At 42.7% G+C, this 21,276-nt stretch overlaps 1 protein-coding gene across 1 annotated transcript in view; it reads right to left on the reverse strand.

Annotated features, from left to right (window-relative positions):
• Nucleotides 1-21,276, reverse strand: part of LOC135563727 (galactose-1-phosphate uridylyltransferase-like) — a 60,171-nt gene that overhangs the window by 15,234 nt on the left and 23,661 nt on the right. Inside the window, exons 3-5 of the mRNA XM_065006845.1 lie at nt 19,672-19,796; nt 11,559-11,688; nt 4,022-4,078 (exon numbers count right to left, since the gene is read on the reverse strand). Coding sequence (XP_064862917.1) covers nt 4,022-4,078; nt 11,559-11,688; nt 19,672-19,796 — 312 coding nt within the window. The remainder of the gene's footprint in view (nt 1-4,021; nt 4,079-11,558; nt 11,689-19,671; nt 19,797-21,276) is intronic.

A 21,276-nucleotide genomic window follows, 5' to 3' on the forward strand; every position in this document is an offset into this window, starting at 1 on the left:
GATAAGGAGAGCTGGAACTAGCCTACTCAGGACCCATGGCCTCCGATAAGGAGAGCTGGAACTAGCCTTCTCAGGGCCCATGGCCTCCGATAAGGAGAGCTGGAACTAGCCTTCTCAGGGCCCATGGCCTCCGATAAGGAGAGCTGGAACTAGCCTACTCAGGACCCATGGCCTCCGATAAGGAGAGCTGGAACTAGCCTTCTCAGGGCCCATGGCCTCCGATAAGGAGAGCTGGAACTAGCCTTCTCAGGGCCCATGGCCTCCGATAAGGAGAGCTGGAACTAGCCTACTCAGGACCCATGGCCTCCGATAAGGAGAGCTGGAACTAGCCTTCTCAGGGCCCATGGCCTCCGATAAGGAGAGCTGGAACTAGCCTTCTCAGGGCCCATGGCCTCCGATAAGGAGAGCTGGAACTAGCCTACTCAGGACCCATGGCCTCCGATAAGGAGAGCTGGAACTAGCCTACTCAGGACCCATGGCCTCCGATAAGGAGAGCTGGAACTAGCCTTCTCAGGGCCATGGCCTCCGATAAGGAGAGCTGGAACTAGCCTTCTGGGAGATAGTTACTAACTACATCACTCTACTCCCTCTCTGTTCTCTTTGTCCATCTCACTGTAATACTAGTGATAGATAGCATGCCAGTAAACTGCATAGTTTTCTGATGTCTTCATCAGAGGAATGTTCTTTAATGAGAGCTCCTTACACAACTTATAAAGATATCTTCACTAGACGACGGACTAATCCACTCCTCTTTGTACTTTGGAACAGCCCAGTCTGCTCCGTTTCCATATTAAATGTCCCTGGCCACAGAGAAACTAGTCAAATCCTGAGCTCCTCCAGAGAGGCTGAACAGTCCTTGATGCTATAAAACCGTCACACACAGAGAAGGAGACAGGGGAGTTGAGGGGGACAGGGAGGGAGAGAGAGAGAGAGAGAGAGAGGAGAGATGCTGGTTGGGTAACAGTCTTCAAAGTGCCTTTATAGTCCAGAGAGCCAACAATGATAAAAAAAAAATGGTGTTTTAGAAAAAAAAAGTCAAGGCGTATCATTTTACATTTAAAACTGTCAGCTAATGCAGCTCAATTTAGGACAATAAAGTGTTTTTACTGACCTGTTTTTACACACAATGAACATCTAATAACAGTTGGAATAATCAAGGACTTGTTTTACGAGCTGGAGACCAGAGTAAAGTGTCCAACAAACATCTGGAAGTAAGCACAGCTTTGCATTGGCGTGTATTCATGGATGCCAAGGGAAGCAAAGGCAAAAAATGTACCAAGAAAGAATGTATTCTTCGTCTCTCTGTGTTTCGTCATTTTCCTTCAATTCACAAGAGGCTGAATGTATACTACATATCCAAAAGCATGTGGACACCTGCTCGTCGAACATCTCGTTCCAAAATCATGGGCATTAATATGGAGTTGGCCCCCCCTTTGCTGCTATAACAGCCTCCACTCTTCTGGGAAGGCTTTCCACTAGATGATGGAGCACTGCTGCTATAACAGCCTCCACTCTTCTGGGAAGGCTTTCCACTAGATGTTGGAACATTGCTGCTATAACAGCCTCCACTCTTCTGGGAAAGATTTCCACTAGATGCAGGAACATTGCTGCTATAACAGCCTCCACTCTTCTGGGAAGGCTTTCCACTAGATGATGGAACATTGCTGCTATAACAGCCTCCACTCTTCTGGGAAGGCTTTCCACTAGATGTAGGAACATTGCTGCTATAACAGCCTCCACTCTTCTGGGAAGGCTTTCCACTAGATGTAGGAACATTGCTGCTATAACAGCCTCCACTCTTCTGGGAAGGCTTTCCACTAGATGTAGGAACATTGCCGCTATAACAGCCTCCACTCTTCTGGGAAGGATGTAGGAACATTTCCACCTAGATGATGTAGGAACATTGCTGCTATAACAGCCTCCACTCTTCTGGGAAGGCTTTCCATTAGATGTTGGAACATTGCTGCTATAACAGCCTCCACTCTTCTGGGAAGGCTTTCCACTAGATGTTGGGATATTGCTGAGGGGACTTGCTTCTATTCAGCCACAAGAGTATTAGTGAGGTAGGGCACTGATGTTGGGTGATTAGGCCTGGCTCGGAGTCGGCGTTCCAATTCATCTGAAAGGTGTTTGATGGGGTTGAGATCAGGGCTCTGTGCAGGCCAGTCAAGTTCTTCCACACTAATATCAATAAACCATTTCTATATGGACCTCGCTTTGTGCACGGAGGCATTGTCATGCTGAAACAGGAAATGGTCTTCCCCAAACTGTTGTCACAAAGTTGGAAGCAGAATCATCTAGAATGTCATTGTATGCTGTAGCGTTAAGATTTCACTTCACTGGAACTAAGGGACCCGAAACATCAAACAGCCCAAAACCATCATTCCTCTTACACCAAACTTTACAGTGGGCACTATGCATTGGGGCAGGTAGAGTTCTCCTGGCATCCGCTAAACCCAGATTAGTCTGTCAGACTGCCAGATGGTGAAGTGTGATTCATCACTCCAGAGAACGTGTTTCCACTGCACCAGAGTCCAATGGTGGAGAACTTTACACCACTCCAGCTAACGCTTGGCATTGCGCATGGTGATTTTAGGCTTGTGTGCCTAAAATGGCTGCTCCGTGGCTGATCGGCCACGGAAACCCATTTCATGAAGCTCCCAACTAACAGTTATTATGCTGATGTTGCTTCCAGAGGCAGTTTGGAACTCGGTAGTGAGTGTTGCAAACAAGGACAGACCATTTTTACGCGCTTCAGCACTCGGCGGTCCCGTTCTGTGAGCAACACATACTGAGCAGCTCATGTTATAGGCAAAAGTATGCTACATGGCAGACCAATCCGAACTCTCGGAATGTCCAGCCCAGCCATTATCTCAGCCAATCATGGCTAGCGGGAAGGTTCCTGACTTTTTTTGCGTTTAGACCAACTAGGCATGTAATTTAACCATTTTATTCGTATTTACAGACTGCATACTAGGCATGTAATTTAACCATTTTATTCTTATTTACAGACTGCATACAAGTTTGTTATTAAGGCAAAGTTCACATGTTCCAGAAGGCTTCTTCCCCAAAAAAACATTTTGCAAAAAAAGTAGAAATGCCTTTCTTGTGAAGTAGTGACATGCAACATATATCTAATTTCCTGAAACTAGTCACAGATGTAGTGTATCTCACCAGAGAAAGCATCCTAGTGAGCAAAACAGTACTCCTCTTTCTCTGTCTGTGTAGGCCATCTATCTGATCATGTCTGGTCATAAAGAGTATGACATTGTTGCCTCCCATAGCATTGAATGCAAGGGAAGCCAGCGAGCATCTGGCCCCCCTTGATAAAAAAAACACACACACTTACAAGCTAATGTAGCAGACTGTATAACAGTAGTGTACGGTCCAACTATATGACCATTATTACAGACCGCTGGAGGGTAATATACTGGACCGGTCTGCCTTGTTGTTCAATGGAGTCTAATGAAACCTCTCTTTCAGGAGTGGGTACCAGTGAGAATAGAGGTTGGCACAGGCTGACTTACCTGGCAGTGAGGATAGAGGTTGGAACAGGCTGACTTACCTGGCAGTGAGGATAGAGGTTGGAACAGGCTGACTTACCTGGCAGTGAGGATGGGGGTTGGAACAGGCTGACTTACCTGGCAGTGAGGATAGAGGATGGAACAGGCTGACTTGCCTGGCAGTGAGGATGGGGGTTGGAACAGGCTGACTTGCCTGGCAGTGAGGATGGGGGTTGGAACAGGCTGACTTACCTGGCAGTGAGGATAGAGGTTGGAACAGGCTGACTTACCTGGCAGTGAGGATAGAGGTTGGAACAGGCTGACTTACCTGGCAGTGAGGATGGGGGTTGGAACAGGCTGACTTACCTGGCAGTGAGGATGGGGGTTGGAACAGGCTGACTTACCTGGCAGTGAGGATGGGGGTTGGAACAGGCTGACTTACCTGGCAGTGAGGATAGAGGTTGGAACAGGCTGACTTACCTGGCAGTGGGGTTGGGGGTTGGAACAGGCTGACTTACCTGGCAGTGGGGATGGGGGTTGGAACAGCCCATCATGGCTCCTTTATTCTCAAAGATCTGAAACAAAGTTAAAGACAGGTCTTAGACACAAGGATTCCCCCACCACACACACCACACCCTGACGCCACCACCTACACACACACCCTGACGCCACCACCTACACACACACCCTGACGCCACCAACTACACACACACCCTGACCTCACCAACTACACACACACCCTGACGCCACCAACTACACACACACCCTGACCCCACCAACTCCACACACACCCTGACGCCACCACCTACACACACACCCTGACCCCACCACCTACACACACACCCTGACGCCACCAACTACACACACACCCTGACCCCACCAACTACACACACACCCTGACGCCACCAACTACACACACACCCTGACCTCACCAACTACACACACACCCTGACCCCACCAACTACACACACACCCTGACCCCACCAACTACACACACACCCTGACGCCACCAACTACACACACACCCTGACCTCACCAACTACACACACACCCTGACGCCACCAACTACACACACACCCTGACGCCACCAACTACACACACACCCTGACCTCACCAACTACACACACACCCTGACGCCACCAACTACACACACACCCTGACCCCACCAACTACACACACACCCTGACCCCACCAACTACACACACACCCTGACGCCACCACCTACACACACACCCTGACCTCACCAACTACACACACACCCTGACGCCACCAACTACACACACACCCTGACCTCACCAACTACACACACACCCGGTGAGGAAGCATCCCGTCCCCAGAGGGTGATAGAAGACGGAGGTTAAAGACTTCCCCTGTCCGTCCCCAGAGGGTGATAGAAGACAGGAGGTTAAAGACTCCCCCCGTCCGTCCCCAGAGGGTGATAGAAGACCGGAGGTTAAAGACTTCCCCTGTCCGTCCCCAGAGGGTGATAGAAGACAGGAGGTTAAAGACTCCCCCCGTCCGTCCCCAGAGGGTGATAGAAGACAGGAGGTTAAAGACTTCCCCTGTCCGTCCCCAGAGGGTGATAGAAGACAGGAGGTTAAAGACTTCCCCTGTCCGTCCCCAGAGGGTGATAGAAGACAGGAGGTTAAAGACTTCCCCTGTCCGTCCCCAGAGGGTGATAGAAGACAGGAGGTTAAAGACTTCCCCTGTCCGTCCCCAGAGGGTGATAGAAGACCGGAGGTGAAAGACTTCCCCTGTCCGTCCCCAGAGGGTGATAGTAGTAGTAAACTACATGAATAAAGGTACCTTAACTCAAATTAATAGAGCCTGTATATCACTTATAAGCAGGCGCGTAACATGCAGGTCAATTTGACCAATCCCCAAATAATATACAAGGGTTTTTAGGAGCATATACCTACGTGGGTGACTGAAAGATGAACGAGGTTCACACTCCAGTTCAGTTGGTGGCGGAAGGTAGCCAAGCAGTTAAGACGAGGCCAATTGTTTAAAAGCGTTGGGCCAGTAATTGAAAGGTCGCTGGTTCGAATCCCTGAGCTGACTAAAACATATGTTAATGAGCCCTTGCCCATAACTGATTATGTAAGTCGCTCTGGATAAGAGCTGTATATACACACCACCCAATATATAACTACTGTCTATACACACCATCCTATATAACTACTGTCTATACACACCATCCTATATAACTACTGTCTATACACACCATCCTATATAACTACTGTCTATGTCTATACACACCATCCTATATAACTACTGTCTATACACACCATCCTATATAACTACTGTCTATACACACCATCCTATATAACTACACACCATCCTATATAACTACTGTCTATACACACCATCCTATATAACTACTGTCTATACTGTCTATACACACCATCCTATATAACTACTGTCTATACACACCATCCTGTATAACTACTGTCTATACTGTCTATACACACCATCCTATATAACTACTGTCTATACACACCATCCTATATAACTACTGTCTATACACACCATCCTAAATAACTACTGTCTATACACACCATCCTGTATAACTACTGTCTATACACACCATCCTATATAACTACTGTCTATACACACCATCCTATATAACTACTGTCTATGTCTATACACACCATCCTATATAACTACTGTCTATACACACCATCCTATATAACTACTGTCTAACTACTGTCTATGCACACCATCCTATATAACTACTGTCTATACACACCATCCTATATAACTACTGTCTATACACACCATCCTATATAACTACTGTCTATACACACCATCCTGTATAACTACTGTCTATACACACCATCCTGAATAACTACTGTCTATACACACCATCCTATATAACTACTGTCTATACACACCATCCTATATAACTACTGTCTATACTGTCTCTACACACCATCCTAAATAACTACTGTCTATACACACCATCCTATATAACTACTGTCTATACACACCATCCTATATAACTACTGTCTATACACACCATCCTATATAACTACTGTCTATACACACCATCCTATATAACTACTGTCTATACTGTCTATACACACCATCCTATATAACTACTGTCTATGTCTATACACACCATCTTATATAACTACTGTCTATACACACCATCCTATATAACTACTGTCTATACACACCATCCTATATAACTACTGTCTATACTGTCTCTACACACCATCCTAAATAACTACTGTCTATACACACCATCCTATATAACTACTGTCTATACACACCATCCTATATAACTACTGTCTATACACACCATCCTATATAACTACTGTCTATACTGTCTATACACACCATCCTATATAACTACTGTCTATGTCTATACACACCATCCTGTATAACTACTGTCTATACACACCATCCTGAATAACTACTGTCTATACACACCATCTTATATAACTACTCTCTAAACACACCATCCTGTATAACTACTCTTTCTACACACCATCCTATATAACTACTGTCTATACACACCATCCTAAATAACTACTCTCTCTACACACCATCCCAAATAACTACTGTCTATACACACCATCCTATATAACTACTGTCTATACACACCATCCTATATAACTACTGTCTATACTGTCTATACACACCATCCTATATAACTACTGTCTATACACACCATCCTGTATAACTACTGTCTATACACACCATCCTATATAACTACTGTCTATACTGTCTATACACACCATCCCAAATAACTACTGTCTATACACACCATCCTATATAACTACTGTCTATACACACCATCCTATATAACTACTGTCTATGTCTATACACACCATCCTACATAACTACTGTCTATGTCTATACACACCATCCTATATAACTACTGTCCATACTGTCTATGCACACCATCCTACATAACTGTCTATACACACCATCCTCTACAACTACTGTCTCTACAAACCATCCTATATAACTACTGTCTATACACACCATCCTATATAACTACTGTCTATACACACCATCCTATATAACTACTGTCTATACACACCATCCTATATAACTACTGTCTATACACAGCATCCTATATAACTACTGTCTATACACACCATCCTATATAACTACTGTCTATACACACCATCCCAAATAACTACTGTCTATACACACCATCCTATACAGTCTATACACACCATCCTATACAGTCTATACACACCATCCTATATAACTACTGTCTATACACACCATCCTGTATAACTACTGTCTATACACACCATTCTATATAACTACTGTCTATACACACCATCCTATATAACTACTGTCTATACACACCATCCCAAATAACTACTGTCTATACACACCATCCTATATAACTACTGTCTATACACACCATCCTATATAACTACTGTCTATGTCTATACACACCATCCTACATAACTACTGTCTATGTCTATACACACCATCCTATATAACTACTGTCCATACTGTCTATGCACACCATCCTACATAACTGTCTATATACACCATCCTCTACAACTACTGTCTCTACAAACCATCCTATTATAACTACTGTCTATACACACCATCCTATATAACTACTGTCTATACACACCATCCTATATAACTACTGTCTATACACACCATCCTATATAACTACTGTCTATACACAGCATCCTATATAACAAATGTCCATACTGTCAATACACACCATCCTATATAACTACTGTCTATACACACCATCCTATACAGTCTATACACACCATCCTATACAGTCTATACACACCATCCTATATAACTACTGTCTATACACACCATCCTGTATAACTACTGTCTATACACACCATCCTATATAACTACTGTCTATACACACCATCCTATATAACTACTGTCTATGTCTATACACACCATCCTATATAACTACTGTCTATACACACCATCCTATATAACTACTGTCTATACACACCATCCTATATAACTACTGTCTATACACACCATCCTATATAACTACTGTCTATACACACCATCCTATATAACTACTGTCTATACACACCATCCTATAAAACTACTGTCTATACACACCATCCTATATAACTACTGTCTATACACACCATCCTATATAACTACTGTCTATACACACCATCCTATCTACTGTATAACTACTGTCTATACACACCATCCTATATAACTACTGTCTATACTGTCTATACAAGCCATCCTATAAAACTACTGTCTATACACACCATCCTATAGAACTACTGTCTATACACACCATCCTATATAAGTACTGTCTATACTGTCTAAACACACCATCCTATATAACTACTGTCTATACACACCATCCTATATAACTACTGTCTATACACACCATCCTATATAACTACTGTCTATACTGTCTAAACACACCATCCTATATAACTACTGTCTATACACACAATCCTATATAACTACTGTCTATACACACCATCCTATATACTACTGTCTATACACACCATCCTATATAACTACTGTCTATACACACCATCATATATAACTACTGTCTATACACACCATCCTATATACTACTGTCTATACACACCATCCTATATACTACTGTCTATACACACCATCCTATATAACTACTGTCTATACACACCATCCTATATAACTACTGTCTATACACACCATCATATATAACTACTGTCTATACACACCATCCTATATAACTACTGTCTATACACACCATCCTATATAACTACTGTCTATACACACCATCCTATATAACTACTGTCTTTGTCTATACACACCATCCTATATAACTACTGTCTTTGTCTATACACACCATCCTAAATAACTACTGTCTATACACACCATCCTATATAACTACTGTCTATACACACCATCCTATATAACTACTGTCTAGGTCTATACACACCATCTTATATAACTACTGTCTATACACACCATCCTATTTAACTACTGTCTATACACCCCATCCTATATAACTACTGTCTATACACACCATCCTATATAACTACTGTCTATACTGTCTATACACACCATCCTATATAACTACTGTCTATACTGTCTATACACACCATCCTGTATAACTCCTCTCTCTACACACCATCCCAAATAACTACTGTCTATACACACCATCCTATATAACTACTGTCTATACACACCATCCTGTTTAACTACTGTCTATACACACCATCCTATATAACTACTGTCTATACACACCATCCCAAATAACTACTGTCTATACACACCATCCTATATAACTACTGTCTATACACACCATCCTATATAACTACTGTCTATGTCTATACACACCATCCTACATAACTACTGTCTATGTCTATACACACCATCCTATATAACTGCTGTCTATACACACCATCCTATATAACTACTGTCTATACTGTCTAAACACACCATCCTATATAACTACTGTCTATACACACCATCCTATATAACTACTGACTTTGTCTATACACACCATCCTATATAACTACTGTCTATACACACCATCCTACATAACTGTCTATACACACCATCCTCTACAACTACTGTCTCTACAAACCATCCTATATAACTACTGTCTATACACACCATCCTATATAACTACTGTCTATACACACCATCCTTTATAACTACTGTCTATACACACCATCATTTATAACTACTGTCTATACACACCATCCTATATAACTACTGTCTATACACACCATCCTATATAACTACTGTCTATACACATCATCCTATATAACTACTGTCTATACTGTCTATACACACCATCCTATATAACTACTGCCTATACTGTCTACACACACCATCCTCTATAACTACTGTCTATACACACCATCCTAAATAACTACTGTATATACACACCATCCTAAATAACTACTGTCTATACACACCATCCTAAATAACGACTGTCTATACACACCATCCTAAATAACTACTCTCTCTACACACCATCCTATATAACTACTGTCTATACACACCATCCTGTATAACTACTGTCTATACACACCATCCTACATAACTACTGTCTATACACACCATCCTAAATAACTACTCTCTCTACACACCATCCTATATAACTACTGTCTATACACACCATCCTGTATAACTACTGTCTATACACACCATCCTAAATAACTACTCTCTCTACACACACCATCCTAAATAACTACTCTCTATACACACCATCCTAAATAACTACTGTCTATACACACCATCCTAAATAACTACTGTCTATACACACCATCCTAAATAACTACTCTCTCTACACACCATCCTATATAACTACTGTCTATACACACCATCCTATATAACTACTGTCTATACTGTCTAACCCTAACCCATCCTATATAACTACATCTGTACATACCTTTTCTATTCATATACTGTCTATACACACCAATATATACATGCATGGATGTATGTATGTTATGCCGGACTCGTTCTGATATGTGTGTGTATTGTTTTGTATTGTTAGCTATCCTGCCCTCTTGAGGATAGAAACATCAGCATTTCACCTGCGATAACATCTGCAAAATGTGTACGCCTAATCAATTGGATTTAACATCCGATGGTCTGTGAATCTCCTGGCTGAAGGCCTTCTCTATGGTCTGTGAATCTCCTGGCTGAAGGCCTTCTCTATGGTCTGTGAATCTCCTGGCTGAAGGCCTTCTCTATGGTCTGTGAATCTCCTGGCTGAAGGCCTTCTCTATGGTCTGTGAATCTCCTGGCTGAAGGCCTTCTCTATGGTCTGTGAATCTCCTGGCTGAAGGCCTTCTCTATGGTCTGTGAATCTCCTGGCTGAAGGCCTTCTCTATGGTTTGTTGTATCCGTTCATGTTGACAGCAACCCTCCTCTGCCCTCGTGCTTCCCAGGGTGAGAAAGCCATAAAGGGAATAACAGGATTAACACCTGGAGACAGATGTATCAAAGTAGGAGTGCTGATCTCTGATCCGTTCTCCCTTTTAATCATACTGAATAAGATGATATGGACTGGGGGACCTGATCCTAGACCAGCACTCCTACTCAGTCACTTTGTAGACCAGACCTTACCTGGACCCAGGGGTAGGTGGAGCCTAGATCCACCATCAGTTCTGCCCACTTGTCAATCACTTTGATGATGTCAGGAAGCGTCATGAGAGGCAGTGTGACGTCAGACCAGGGGTGGAAACACATCACCTTGCTGACAAACAAACAACAACAATAAACAACATCACCTTGCTGACAAACCACATTGCATAACCTTACTGAGAAACAAAATCACATAACCTTGCTGACAAACATCATCATCATCATCACCTTGCTGACAAACATCATCATCACCTTGCTGACAAACATCATCATCACATCACCTTGCTGACAAACATCATCATCACATCACCTTGCTGACAAACATCATCATCACATCACCTTGCTGACAAACATCATCATCACCTTGTTGACAAACATCATCATCATCATCACCTTGCTGACAAACATCATCATCACATCACCTTGCTGACAAACATCATCATCACCTTGTTGACAAACATCATCATCATCATCACCTTGTTGACAAACATCATCATCATCATCACCTTGCTGACAAACATCATCATCACCTTGTTGACAAACATCATCATCACCTTGTTGACAAACATCATCATCACATCACCTTGCTGACAAACATCATCATCACCTTACTGACAAACATCATCATCACATCACCTTGCTGACAAACATCATCATCATCATCACCTTGCTGACAAACATCATCATCACCATCACCTTGCTGACAAACATCATCACCTTGTTGACAAACATCATCATCATCATCACCTTGTTGACAAACATCATCATCACCTTGTTGACAAACAACATCATCATCATCACCTTGTTGACAAACAACATCATCATCATCACCTTGCTGACAAACATCATCATCACCTTGTTGACAAACAACATCATCATCATCACCTTGCTGACAAACAACATCATATCACCTTGCTGACAAACATCACATCACCTTGCTGACAAACATCACATCACCTTGCTGACAAAGAACATCACCTTGCTGACAAACAACATCACCTTGCTGACAAACAACATCACCTTGCGGACAAACAACATCACCTTGCTGACAAACAACATCACCTTGCTGACAAACAACATCACCTTGCTGACAAACATCACATCACCTTGCTGACAAACAACATCACCTTGCTGACAAACAACATCACCTTGCTGACAAACATCACCTTGCTGACAAACATCACATCACCTTGCTGACAAACATCACATCACCTTGCTGACAAACATCACCTTGCTGACAAACATCATCATCACCTAGCTGACAAACATCATCATCACCTTGCTGACAAACAACATCACCTAGCTGACAAACATCATCATCACCTTGTTGACAAACAACATCACCTTGCTGACAAACAACATCACCTTGCTGACAAACATCACCTTGCTGACAAACATCACATCACCTAGCTGACAAACAACATCACCTTGCTGACAAACAACATCACCTAGCTGACAAACAAAATCACATCACCTTGCTGACAAACAACATCACATCACCTAGCTGACCAACAACATCACATCACCTAGCTGACCAACAACATCACATCACCTAGCTGTAACGGCTTTCTTGTTGTGAAAGAGAGTCGGACCAAAATGCAGCGTGATGATGATTCATGATATTTTAATGAAGGAAAAAACTATACATGAAGAAACTACAAAATAATGAAATGTGAAACCCGAAATAGCCCTATCTGGTGCAAACACAAAGACAGGAACAATCACCCACAAAACACTCAAAGAATATGGCTGCCTAAATATGGTTCCCAATCAGAGACAACGATAACCACCTGCCTCTGATTGAGAACCACTCCAGACAGCCATAGACTTTGCTAGATAACCCCACTAAGCCACAAACCCAATACCCCACAAAACCCCAAGACAAAACACACCACAATAAACCCATGTCACACCCTGGCCTGCCCAAAATAACCAAATAAATGAAGACAAAACAATATATTACGACCAGGGCGTGACACTAGCTGACAAACAACATCACATCACCTAGCTGACAAACAACATCACATCACCTTGCTGACAAACAACATCACATCACCTAGCTGACAAACAACATCACATCACCATGATGACAAACAAACAACAACAATAAACAACATCACCTTGCTGACAGACAACATCACATCACCTTGCTGACAAACAAACAATAAACAACATCACCTTGCTGACAAACAAACAATAAACAACATCAGCTTGCTGACAAACAAACAATAAACAACATCACCTTGCTGACAAACAACAACATCACATCACCTTGCTGACAAACATCATCATCACATCACCTAGCTGACAAACATCATCATCACATCACCTAGCTGACAAACATCATCATCACATCACCTTGCTGAGAAACAACATCATCACATCACCTTGCTGAGAAACAACATCATCACATCACCTAGCTGACAAACATCATCATCACATCACCTTGCTGAGAAACAACATCATCACATCACCTTGCTGAGAAACAACATCATCACATCACCTTGCTGAGAAACAACATCATCACATCACCTTGCTGAGAAACAACATCATCACATCACCTTGCTGACAAACAACAACATCACATCACCTTGCTGAGTAACAACAAGCCCCCAGGTAACTATCCAACTATTTTTATTTGTTAGATATGTCCAACAGCATAATACCAGAGGCAGATACTGTAATATTCACTGTATGAACTACAATAGTCTATCTGGTAAGAAGACCTTGTCATATGCCTGTGCTGTTGAGTGGAACAAACTACCACATCAACTCAAAGCCATACAAACCATCACCACTTTTAAAATAATGTCAAAGCTGGCTGCAGATTGAACAGTATAACCAAAACATATGAGACACAATGGAAATAAGTACCCGACTTCATTGCGTAATCCCGGTAAAAAAAATCAAAATCTTGGTACAGTACAGTGGGGCAAAAAAGTATTTAGTCAGCCACCAATTGTGCAAGTTCTCCCACTTAAAAAGATGAGAGAGGCCTGTAATTTTCATCATAGGTACACTTCAACTATGACAGACAAAATGAGAAAAAAAATCCAGAAAATCACATTGTAAGATTATGGCAAATTATGGTGGAAAGTAATTATTTGGTCACCTACAAACAAGCAAGATTTCTGGCTCTCACAGACCTGTAACTTCTTCTTTAAGAGGCTCCTCTGTCCTCCACTCGTTACCTGTATTAATGGCACCTGTTTGAACTTGTTATCAGTATAAAAGACACCTGTCCACAACCTCAAACAGTCACACTCCAAACTCCACTATGGTCAAGACCAAAGAGCTGTCAAAGGACACCAGAAACACAATTATAGACCTGCACCAGGCTGGGAAGACTGAATCTGCAATAGGTAAGCAGCTTGGTTTGAAGAAATCAACTGTGGGAGGGAGCAATTATTAGGAAATGGAAGACATACAAGACCACTGATAATCTCCCTCGATCTGGGGCTCCACGCAAGATCTCACCCCGTGGGGTCAAAATGATCACAAGAACGGTGAGCAAAAATCCCAGAACCACACGGGGGGACCTAGTGAATGACCTGCAGAGAGCTGGGACCAAAGTAACAAAGCCTACCATCAGTAACACACTACGCCGCCAGGGACTCAAATCCTGCAGTGCCAGACGTGTCCCCCTACTTAAGCCAGTACATGTCCAGGCCCGTCTGAAGTTTGCTAGAGAGCATTTCGATGATCCAGAAGAAGATTGGGAGAATGTCATATGGTCAGATGAAACCAAAATATAACGTTTTGGTAAAAACTCAACTCGTCGTGTTTGGAGGACAAAGAATGCTGAGTTGCATCCAAAGAACACCATACCTACTGTGAAGCATGGGGGTGGAAACATCATGCTTTGGAGCTGTTTTTCTGCAAATGGACCAGGACGACTGATCCGTGTAAAGGAAAGAATGAATGGGGCCATGTATCGTGAGATGCCCTTCAGCAAGGGCATTGAAGATGAAACATGGCTGGGTCTTTCAGCATGACAATGATCTCAAACACACCGCCCGGGCAACGAAGGAGTGGCTTCGTAAGAAGCATTTCAAGGTCCTGGAGTGGCCTAGCCAGTCTCCAGATCTCAACCCCATAGAAAATCTTTGGAGGGAGTTGAAAGTCCGTGTTGCTCTAGAGGAGATCTGCATGGAGGAATGGGCCAAAATACCAGCAACAGTGTGTGAAAACCTCGTGAAGACTTACAGAAAACGTTTGACCTCTGTCATTGCCAACAAAGGGTATATAACAAAGTATTGAGATAAACTTTTGTTGTTGACCAAATACTTCTTTTCCACCATAATTTTTTTTTCTCACTTTGTCTGTCATAGTTGAAGTGTACATTTGATGAAAAATACAGGCCTCTCTCATCTTTTTAAGTGGGAGAACTTGCACAATTGGTGGCTGACTAAATACTTTTTTTGCCCCACTGTATATATACAGTTGAAGTCGGAGGATTACATACACCTTAGCCAAATACATTTAAACTCCTGAATTCCTGACATTTAATCCTAGTAAAAATTCCCTATTTTAGGTCAGTTAGGATCAGCACTTTATTTTAATAATGTGAAATGTCAGAATAATAGTAGAGAGAATGATTTATTTAAACTTTCTTTCATCACATTCCCAGTGGGTCAGAAGTTTACATACACTCATTGCCTTTAAATTGTTTAACTTGGGTCAAATGTTTCAGGTATCCTTCCACAAGCTTCCCACAATAAGTTGGGTGAATTTTGGTCCATTCCTGACAGAGCTGGTGTAACTGAGTCAGCTTTGTACGCCTCCTTACTCGCACACGCTTTTTCAGTTCTACCCACACATTTTCTATAGGATTGAGGTCAGGGCTTTGTGATGGCCACTCCAATACCTTGACTTCGTTGTCCTTAAGCCATTTTGCCACAACTTTGGAAGTTTTCTTGGGGTCATTGTCCATTTGGAAGACCCATTTGCGACCAAGCTTTAACTTCCTAACTGATGTCTTGAGATGTTGCTTCAATCTATCCACATAATTTTCCTCCCTCGTGATGCCATCTATTTTGTGAAGTGCACCAGTCCCTCCTGCAGCAAAGCACCCCCACAACATGATGCTGCCACCCCCGTGCTTCACAGTTGGGATGGTGTTCTTCGGCTTGCAAGCGTCCCCCTTTTTCCTCCAAACATAACGATGGTCATTATGGCCAAACAGTTCTATTTTTGTTTCATCAGACCATGGACATTTCTGCAAAAAGTACGATCTTTGTCCCCATGTGCAGTTGCAAACTGTAGTCTGGCTGTTTTTATGGCGGTTTTGGAGCAGTGGCTTCTTCCTTGCTGAGCGGCCTTTCAGGTTATATCGATGTTGGACTCGTTTTACTGTGGATATATTTACTTTTGTACCTGTTTCCTCCAGCATCTTCACAAGGTCCTTTGCTGTTATTCTGGGAATGATTTGCACTTTTCACACCAAACTACTTTCATCTGTAGGAGACAGAATGAGTCCCTTTCCTGAGAGATATGATGGCTGTGTGGTCCCATGGTGTTAATACTTGCGTACTATCGTTTGTACAGATGAACATGGTACCTTCAAGCGTTTAGAAATTGCTCCCAAGGATGAACCAGACTTGTGGAGGTCTACATTTTTCTGAGGTCTTAGCTGATTTCTTTTGATTTTCCCATGATGTCAAGCAAAGAGGCACTGAGTTTGAAGGTAGGCCTTGAAATACATCCACAGGTACACCACCAATTGACTCAAATGATGTCAATTAGCCTATCAGAAGCTTCTAAAGCCATGACATAATTTTCTGGAATTTTCCAAGCTGTTTAAAGGCACAGTCAACTTAATGCATGTAAACCTCTGACCCACTGGAATTGTGACACAGTGACTTATAAATGAAATAATCTGTCTGTAAACAATTATTGTAAGAATTACTTGTGTCATGCACAAAGTAGATGTCCTAACCGATTTGGCAAAACTATAGTTTGTTAACAAGAAATTTGTGGAGTGGTTGAAAAAAAGAGTTTTAATGACTCCTACCTAAGTAATGACTCCTACCTATCTTCAGACTTCAACACTATGTATATATGTAGGTAGGTAGGCAGGCAGATGGATAGATATTTATTTTACCTTTATTTAACTAGGCAAGTCAGTTAAGAACAAATTCTTATTTTCAATGACGGCCTAGGAACAGTGGAACACTCTCGAAGCATCGTTATCCATCGCCCCACAAAAACCGCGGCCCTTGCAGCGCAGGGGGAATAACTACTCCAAATCTAAAAGCGAGTGACGTTTGAAACAGTATTAGCGCACACCCAGCTAACTAGCTAGCCATTTCACATTGGTTACACCAGCCATTAGGCTGATAGGCTTGAAGTCTTAAACAGCGCTGTGCTTGCGAAGAGCTGCTGGCAAAACGCACCAAAGTGCTGTTTGAATGAATGATTACGGGCCTGCTGCTGTTCAGTCAGACTGCTCTATCAAATCAGACTTAATTACAGCATAATAACACACAGAAATACGAGCCTTTGGTCATTAATATCATCGAATATTTCAGTGAATTACAGAACAGTTCGGTATTTTATCTAACGGGTGACATCCCTAAGTCTAAATATTCCTGTTACATTGCACAACCTTCAATGTTATGTCATAATTACATAAAATTCTGGCAAATTAGTTCGCAATGAGCGAGGCAGCCCAAACTGTTGCATATACCCTGACTCTGCGTGCAATGAACGCAAGAGAAGTGACACAATTTCACCTGGTTAATATTGCCTGCAAAACTGGTTTAGTAGTTATAACTAGTGATTATGATTGATTGTTTTTTATAAGATAAGTTTAATGCTAGCTAACCATTTGCCTTGGCTTCTACTGCATTCGTGTAACAGGCAGGCTACACGTGGAGTGCAATGGTTAGAGCGTTGGACTAGTTAACTGTGCGGTTGCAAGTACATTAGAGTGTCTAGTTTGAGAAACAAACGCCTCACAAGTCCTCAACTGGCAGCTTCATTAAATAGTACCCACAAAACACCAGTCTCAATGTCAATAGTGAAGAGGCGATTCCGGGATGCTGGCCTTCTAGGCAGTCCTCAACTGGCAGCTTAATTACCCTACCCTAACATAAAATATCTTACTCTACCAACCCTACCTTAACATAAAATATTATACCCTACCATAATATAAAATATCCTACCCTACCCTACTATACCATAACATAAAATATTATACCCTACCATAATATAAAATATCCTACCCTACCCTACATAACATAAAATATTCTACCCTACCATAAAATATCCTACCCTACCAACCCTACCCTACATAACATAAAATAGCCTACCATACATACCATAATATAAAATATTCTACCCTAGGACCTCCCGAGTGGCGCAGTGGTCTCTAGCTGTGCCACTAGAGACTATGGGTTCGAGTCCAGGCTCTGCCGTAATCAGCCATGTCCAGGAGACCCATGGGGCGGCGCACAATTGTCCCAGTGTCCGGGTTAGGGGAGGGTTTGGCCGGCAGGGATGCCCTTGTCACGCACTAGTAACTCTTGTGGCGAACCGGGCGCAGTGCACGCAGACACGATCGCCAGGTGCATGGTGTTTCCTCCGACACATTGGTGCGGCTGGCTTCCGGGTTAAGTGGGCATCGTGTCAAGAAGCAGTGCGGCTTGGTTGGGTTGTGTTGCGGAAGACGCATGGCTCTCGACCGAGTTCGTAAGGGAGTTGCAGCGATGAAACAAAACTGTAAATACCAATAGGATACCATGAAATCGGGGAGAAAACAGGGTAAAAAAAGTCCTGGGCTCAGAGAATGCAGTGTGAAAAGGCCTCGTAGTTTCTTTAATAATTCAGCATGTTAAACTGCTGGCAGTAGGTAGGCACCTTGTGTCTGGGCTACATGCCAATATATCCTCAGCTTTGAGATCCTCAAGGTCTGGTCTTGGATTCTTTAGACAGCGTCGCCACCTAGTGGCCATAGCTGATTAGAAACTAAAGCAGGAATAATGTTGTCTTCAATTTGCCTCCCAAGAGGTGTTTAAAGAAACATTATAGGTTATATTTGTCTTGTCTGAGTTGTTATTAACACCAAGATGATTGGAGATAATGTTTTCCTCACCAGACACCCCTGGCTGCTTTAGACTGGAACAGTGGATGTTGGTTATATCCTGGGTCAGGAGCATTAGGCTGCAGGGCTGGGAAGTCATTCTCAAACACAAATGTGTTGTTGTAGTCTGGGTTCACCTGGGAGGGACAAACAGACAGTTAGACAGAGACAGAGACAGACAGATAGAAAGACAGACAGACAAACAGACAGGGTTCACCTGGGAGGGGCAAACAGACAGACAGACAGACAGACAGACAGACTTCACCTGGGAGGGACAAACAGACAGTTAGACAGAGACAGAGACAGACAGACAGACATGGTTCACCTGGGAGGGACAAACAGACAGTTAGACAGAGACAGACAGACAGACAGGGTTCACCTGGAAGGGACAAACAGACAGTTAGACAGAGACAGAGACAGAGACAGACAGACAGACAGACAGACAGACAGACAGACAGACAGACAGGGTTCACCTGGAAGGGACAAACAGACAGACAGACAGACAGACAGGGTTCACCTGGGAGGGACAAACAGACAGACAGACAGACAGACAGACAGGTTCACCTGGGAGGGACAAACAGACAGACAGAGACAGACAGACAGACAGACAGACAGGGTTCACCTGGAAGGGACAAACAGACACACATACCAAGTTGATCATTCTTGGTTCATCTATTGAAGCACATTTCTAGAGATTATACAGAAACATCTGCAGCTATTCATATTATTTAGTTTTGACATGCTTTAGAACAGGGGATTTTCAGATGCCTGATAAACATTGTTTGTGTGTGTGAAAGAACTACTTTTTTTTTTCTTCTGTCAAATCACCAGTTGGCAACCCATCCCTTACAGATTTAACTGACACAAACAAACATTACAATGATGATTTGTTTTACCAGGTCAGTTGACTGAGAACACGTTCTCATTTACAGCAACGACCCCGGGAATAGTTACAGGGGAGAGGAGGGTGGATGAGCCAGTTAGAAGCAGGGGATGAATAGGTGACCATGATGGTTTGAGGGCCAGATTTGGGAATTTAGCCAGGACACCGGGGTGAACACCCCTACTCTTATGATAAGTGCCATGGGATCTTTAATGACCAGTGTCAGGACACCCGTTTAACGTCCCATCTGAAAGACAGCACCCCACACAGAGCAATGACCCCTCACTGCCCTGGGGCAATGGGATATTATTTAGACCAGAGAAAGAGTGCCTCCTACTGGCCCTCCAACACCACTTCCAGCAGCATCTGGTCTCCCATCCAGGGACCGACCAGGACCAACCCTGCTTAGCTTCAGAAACAAGCCAGCAGTGGTATGCAGGGTGGTATGCTGCTGATAGTTCAGTGCCAGTATAATAAAACATAAATCAATACATAAGAGTAGATGAGGTTATCCAAGCAATATTAATAATAGAGGTGGGGACGATTAATTGGGACGATATCAAGTTTTCAAGACAATCGGAAATCGGTAATTTTGGACACCGATTTTGACAAAAATATATTTATATTTTTACACCTTTATTTTACCTTTATTTAACCAGGCAAGTCAATTAAGAACACATTCTTATTTTCAATGACGGCCTAGGAACGGTGGGTTAACTGCCTTGTTCAGGGGC

Source organism: Oncorhynchus nerka, linkage group LG22 (assembly GCF_034236695.1).
Source record: "Oncorhynchus nerka isolate Pitt River linkage group LG22, Oner_Uvic_2.0, whole genome shotgun sequence".
Classification (NCBI taxonomy): Eukaryota; Metazoa; Chordata; class Actinopteri; order Salmoniformes; family Salmonidae; genus Oncorhynchus; species Oncorhynchus nerka.